General features: G+C 49.0%; 1 protein-coding gene across 1 annotated transcript in view; it reads right to left on the reverse strand.

The window, feature by feature from the left end:
• EPCAM (epithelial cell adhesion molecule) overlaps nucleotides 1-5,871 on the reverse strand; it is a 91,986-nt gene extending 86,115 nt beyond the window's left edge. The window contains exon 1 of the mRNA XM_023734557.1: nucleotides 5,776-5,871. Within this exon, the coding sequence (XP_023590325.1) occupies nucleotides 5,776-5,871 (96 nt within the window). The remainder of the gene's footprint in view (nucleotides 1-5,775) is intronic.
• Between the last annotated feature and the right edge of the window lie 672 nt (nucleotides 5,872-6,543).

The following is a 6,543-nucleotide window of genomic DNA, read 5'->3' on the forward strand; positions in this document are numbered from 1 at the left end:
ATCTCAATAACGCCCTGTGTTATATGGCATTTGAACTATCCAGGTGCTGTCTTGTACTTTACTTCCCTTGACTTTCAGAACCACAGGGAAAGCTGCTTGTTATTATTCCCTTTCGAGAGATGGGGAGTCTCAAGGGACTTGCCCAAGGTTACACAACAAGGTCCTGACGGGGCAGGACCTCCGGATCTTGTGTCAGCAGCCTTGCCAGCGAGGCTCTGGTTCATGCTCTGAAGTAGCCCCCACAGTGCTGCATGCAAATATATTGCTGCAGCGGCGGCAAAGATGATGCATCTGCAGAAGCTGGTAACCCACGGACAAGAGGGCGTGGTCAGGGACGGCCAGCAGGCAGGGAACTCCAGAGGGGGAGGCCACTGAAGCATCAAGATTGCAGGGTTTTGGAAAGAGCTCGCCAGCTTTCCAAGTATCCTCTCTGCTGCCTGGATATTCCTCAACAGGGAGTAAAAACTTGCACTCCAAATTGAGAGATCTGAGTGCAAACTTCAGCTCTGTCCCTTGTTCGCTGTGTGACCTTGGCAGGACACCTACCCTCTCTGAGACTTTAACTGTCATTAGATGGAGATTTATAGAGTTTTGAGGATTAAATAGGAAAATGCACATAACAGGCTTAGCACACTGCCTGGCTTATACGATCCACCAAGTGGTTGTTATTTTAAATGTACAGATGGCAGGGTTATGGTGTCTTGTTTTCTTTTTGCTTCTCTGGGTTTTCAGCAAATTAACATGCCTTGCTTTTGTAGTGGGAAAAAAAAAGGTATTTTGTAAATAATAAAATGTGTTAATACCCAGACACGTGGGAAAAGGAAGATAGGATTCAAGTTATACTGGGATTTAAATAAACGAGAGCAGAGCCTTTCTAGAGAAGACAATGTCAGAACAATATGCCTGGTCCTCTGTGTGTATTTTTGCTTAATTAAAAAAATTATTGCAACAACCCTATCAGGCAAACCGAACCCATTGCTGTTAAGTTGATTCTGGCTCATGGACTTACAGAGACACTATAGGACAAAGTAGAACTATCCCATAGGGTTTCCAAGGAGCACCTGGGGGATTCGAACTGCTGACCTTTTGGTTAGTAGCCATAGCTCCTAACCACTACACTACCAGGGTTTCCCCTAGCAGGGAAGTGTCATTATATCAGCTGACTATCATTAACCCCATTTTACAGATAAGAAAGCTAAGGCTCAGAGGGGTTTAGTAACAGGCCCGAGTTCACACAGTTAGGTGGGAATTAAATCCTGATCTGTCTGATCACAAAGTCTGTAGTCTTTCCAACACACAACTCTTCAAGTTAACTTGAGGAATGGGGTGAGAGCGGGATGGGGGTTTGAGGGGGGAGCACAGAAAGCAGGGAGCTGGGGCGCTGGAAGGAAGAAGGCAGAGTGGGGATGGAAGTGTCTCAGAGCAATTTTGCCCCACTTTACAAGTGTTCCAATGGGCCCTCTTGTTTTTCAGGAAGGTGAAGACCTATGGCCGCAGTGATTATGTTTAATTTTCAGTTTTTAATTCTGCAGGGTCTCCTTGCGAAGCTGTGAACTTGGGTGTGCCTGTGGTGCTGTTACTACATGGCGCTCAGCCTCTGCTTGCTGAGCTCGGCGCGGGCGCCTTGGGGGTCTGCTTCGGCTTCCCAGCTGGCATAGGAGGCACCGGGAGCCCAGTTGCGGCAGCTCGGGGCTTGGCGCCTGCTCTCTCTCCTCCACCTTCCCCATTCGCAGCGCCCTCATTTCAGCTCAGGTGAAGGTACTGGCCAGTGTCTCCTTTGTCAGTTAAATCTCATTTTCAGGGCTGGGTATAATTGTCCAAGCTTTTCACTGCCTAAGGGCATGCCGCTGAGGGGCTGGCTGGAATCCAGCGTTTGCCTGGATTTGTACAAAGGCTTGGTATAGTCCCATCACAGATGGATGAATTTCCCTGAGACTCAGACTGGCCCATCTGATTATAGGTATTGAATGGAACAAGCTGGTTAGTCAGTGCTCTGCCCGCTCCTTGAGAGGCCACATGCTTGGGCCGGGCTCCTACGGGCTCAAGAGAGGGCTGAAGCCCAGGCGCTCCGATTCCCGGACCTGTGATGTCTCCCCTGAACCATAATATCCTGCCCCCAAGGCCGTCGGCGGTGTGAAGTGTCAAGGCGTGAGCTCTGGGCAGGAGGTAGAGGGGCCTGTGGAGCTGTGTGGGTGTGGGTGTGTGTGGGTGTTAAGACAGACAGACAAAAGAGAGCTTCATCCCACAGAAGTGCGCCTGAGGACTGAGCAACGGCCACACATCCAAGAGGCAGCCCAATCCTGGAGATCAGAAGTGACCAGGGCATGCGGGAGCCCAGAGGCTAGGAGCACAGTTGCTGGAACCCTGGAATCTGGCCTGGGGTTAAAAGGGCTGTTCCAATGGGGTCAAACATCAGGATCGTTCCTGGAAGTTCATTTATTCATTCGTTCATCCAGCAAGCATTTCATTTACTGATTCCACAAATATTATTGAGCGCCTACCATGTGCCCTCATACCAGTCCAATGGAAAGCCACATGAGGAAAATACAGTGTGCCCCTCAAGTGCTGAGAAATGAAAACCAAGGATCACAATAAAAGTATATTCAGTAAATGCAAGGTACAGAATTTCAAAATCTTTATCATACTTCATCTTTCTAAGGGATTATTCATATAAATTATAGATCAGAGAGTAGAACAGACCTCGCCAACCATCCCGTGCTAGTGTTTTCCAAGCTTGCCTGAAGGTAAGGACCCACTGAGGTGCTTGGTTTAAAGACACAGGTTCCAGCCCTGCTCTTCCGTCTGAGGGAGGGGCCTGGGAATGGGTATCCTTAATGGGTGCCTCATGTGATTCTGTAACAGGCAAGTTTGGGAGACACAGATGGACCAGTCCTTACGTTTCACAAATGAGGAAACTGCAGTCTAGGGAGAGGGGTGCCTTGCTCAAGGTAGAACTGGCCAGACTGGCAGAGCCAGGAATAATACTTCGATTTCCTAACTCTCCCACGTTGATGGAAGCTTTTTGCACAGCACAAAGACTGCTTATGATATTTAAACCTGGGATACAACAAGACACAAAACATAAAAACAAACGCCAGGTCAGATTCCTGTTAGGAGCGCAGATGTATCTGGGATGACTAATTGCTGTACCTAATCACCTAACTCAGCGCTGTGCTTCCGGCAGCCAAGTCTGCAGGGGAAATGGGTTGGGTTATTCCATTCTCAGGGTCCAATAAAATGAGGCACGATCATTTCGTATGATAAGAAAAGCTTTTTCCTGTGGCATCTGTAACAGATTTCAGAGCTCTCCAAACTCTCAGTCTCCTATTACGGCAATTACAGGAGAAAGGGGAAGATACTGGAAAAAAAAAAAACCAAACCCATTGCCAGTGAGTTGATTCCGACTCATGGTGATCCCATGCGTTACAGAGTAGAACTGCTCCATAGGATTTTCTTTCTTTCTTTTTAATTAATTTTATTTTTTGGTGAAAACATACACAGCAAAACCTGTTCCCATTCCAGTTTCAAGACACAATGGTCAGTGACATTGGTTATATTCTTCACATCACATCAACATTCTCGCTATTTCTGTTCTAGCTGTTTCCTTTCCATTTACTTAATCTCCCTGCCCCCAACCTTCTCATCTATGTTTTAAAATAGCTGTTGACCCTTTGATCTTATATAGATAATTAAAAAACAAAAGAACAACAACAAAACCGGAGGTACTCAAGGGTGAGCATCTTTACTCTTTGGGCTAAGCTGTTACTTAGTTTAAAAGTGACTTCAGGGCATAGTTTCAATTCAAGGTTTGAAGAGCAACCGAGGGCCATAGTCTCAGGGATCCATGGGGTTTTCTGGGCTTTAATCTTTATAGAAGCCATTTTCAAGGTCTTTCTTTCTGTGCATTAGGTGAAAGTTTACAGAGAAAATTAGCTTCCTATTCGATAGTTTGTACATAAAGTATTTCACGGTCTTGGTTTCGTTCCGCTGCAATGTGTCAGCACTCTCCCTATTTCAGCCCTGGGTTCCCCGTTTCACTTTGTCCTGATTTTCTACGCCTTCCTGCCTTCTCATCTTTGCTTTTGGGCAAATATTGCCTGTTTGACCTCTTGTAATTGATTGTTCTAAGGAGCACTTTCCTCTTAGGTGTTATTGTTTATTTTATGGGCTTGTCTATTGTGTGACTGGAAGGTGGTCTCCGCAATGGCTTCAGTTCCAGGTCAGAACTGTGTCTTAGGGCCGCAGTCTTGGGGGTTCCTCTGTTCTCTGTCAGACCAGTAAGTCTAGTCTTTTTCATGAATTTGATCTTTCGTTTTACATTTTTCTCCGTCTCTGTCTCGAACTCTCTGTTGTAATCCCAGTCAGAGCGGTCGGTAGTGGTAGACGGGCACCATCTAGTTCTTCTGGTCTCGGGGTCGTGTAGGCTGTGGCTCATGTGGGCCATTAGTCCTTTGCACTAATTACTCCCTTGAATCTTTGTTTTTTTTTCGCTCTCCTTTGCTCTGGACTGGAAGAGACCAATAGTTGTATCTTCGATGGCTGCTTGAAAGCTTCTCAGACCCCAGACACCAAAGTAGGATGTAGAACATTGTCTTTATAGACTATGCTACGCCGACTGACCTAGATGTCCCTGAGTCTATGGTTCTTGGCCTTCAAGCCTGGAACTTCATCCCTTGAGGTGTTTAATTATGGCTAAGAGGTTTCCCTGACTGTGACACTTGTGTGCTCTATTGTCTATATTCATCTGTGAGGAGCACCTACAGACATGTATTTAGAGTTATCCACCTCCAAACCTGTATCTGCTGGTGGATATGCTCCCTTACATCCTCCCACACCTCTTTGCCAGGGCTTTCTTCTGCAGCACTGCTGGGTGGGTTTGAACTGCCAACCTTTGGATTAGCAGCTGATTGCAAACTGCTTGCTCTACCCAGTCTCCTTAAGGGGAAAATACAGAAAAAAAAAAAAAATAGCAAACAGAACCATTGCTGTCGAGTTGATTCTGAAGGGAAATATGAGGGAAAAAATGGTGGTGCTCTACCCTCCCCCAATGAAAACTACTTCTTCCATATAATTAATCTCATATGGGTGGTCTGGAGTTTCAATTCTCTCAATGAATGACAGTGTGTTTGAAGGGGTCCCAAGATAGAGTTCTTGAAAGCAGATCTTTTTCTGACCCTGCCTAGCATTCCTCAGAGATATACAGGCTGTGAGGCCTATGGCAAGTCATGGAATCCTCCGGGCCCTTAAGGCTCCCCCTGGAAAGCAGGAATAGTAGAACCACGACCTCCAGTAGAAGGTGGGCTGGCTGCGTTCTGAGGCCCGGCAGCTGTGGCATCTGGGACTCTCTGCCGAGCTGTTGTGGGCAGGAGCCGTGTGTCAGGGTTTGTGTGTGACTGTGTGCAGTGTGTGTGATGAGCGGCACGCCACACGCGTCCACATGGCAAAGCCGGACTCTGGGGAAAGGAGTTTGTCTTTTCAGGCCCGCCAGGAGGGCGTGAGAGGAGGCACACGATTGCCTTTGTCGTTTGTTCTTCCTGTGCGGGGACAGAAGTCTTTCCAGTGGCCGCGGAATGTGTAAAAAGTTCCATGCTGGAGAGCTGCCGGGCCCTGCCCTGGAATCCGGCAAATGAGGCCTGGTGGGAGGAGCTCCCGGGCAGGCCCAGCCGCTGGGCAGCCCCACATCCAGCCGCTGGGCAGCCCGCCATGCATCTGCGGGACCCCCGCTGTCTGCTCCCCGCAGCCCCTTCTGAACCCCAGTCGCCTGCAACAACCCACCGTCATCATGGCGGTACTGCGGCCTGTGGCCGTGAGCACCGTGAGGGGAGCCAGACTCACCACCTCGTCCACTCCTCCTGACTCTGCAGGTGGCATGTGTCGTCCTGCCTTCTGTGGAGGGGCCTGAGCTTCAGAAGGCCGGCGGGAGGCAGGGGGAGGACGTGGCGAGATGGGAGCTAGCCGGGGAAAAGAGAGGCGAGACGACACCACAGCCCTGCGGGCCCGCTGTCACTGCTCAGAGCCCGAGAACAAGGCCGCCACTGTTTGCTTTACCCTTTCATCTAAAGTTGAAACAAAACCAAACAAAAATACAACCGATACTGGTGAGGGAGGAAAAAAAAAGACTGTGCCACCACAAAACCTAATTGTGGCGTTAGTGGCCTTTTCTTGTTGCTATTTATATCCCTGGGCGTTTCCACCATGGAGGAGGCAGGCGACTCACCGCAAGAGGCCTGTTGCCAAAGCACCATGGGGCAGTGCTATCTTAGGAGGGACATTCTCCTGGGTTGCTATTGTCTGGGTTTTTCTACCCAGGGTCCGGCGCTCAGGAGGCCCTGAACCCAACCGCGATGTTGAACTTCGCCCTAGTTTCAAGGTGTAAATAAATGAACAAGTGCCACCTGGAAATGCCCAGGGGCGGGCCTGAGGCATCGGCCCCCAGGGGAGCCCCGAGATCTCTCCTGGGGGTGCGGGGCGAGGCCTCAGGGGCTAACAAAGGCTGAGAAACAGATTTGTGTGTGTGAAAGCAATTTGCTCTGGGTCTGCCCT

This window comes from Trichechus manatus, unplaced genomic scaffold (genome assembly GCF_000243295.1).
Source record: "Trichechus manatus latirostris isolate Lorelei unplaced genomic scaffold, TriManLat1.0 scaffold00005, whole genome shotgun sequence".
Lineage (NCBI taxonomy): Eukaryota > Metazoa > Chordata > Mammalia > Sirenia > Trichechidae > Trichechus > Trichechus manatus.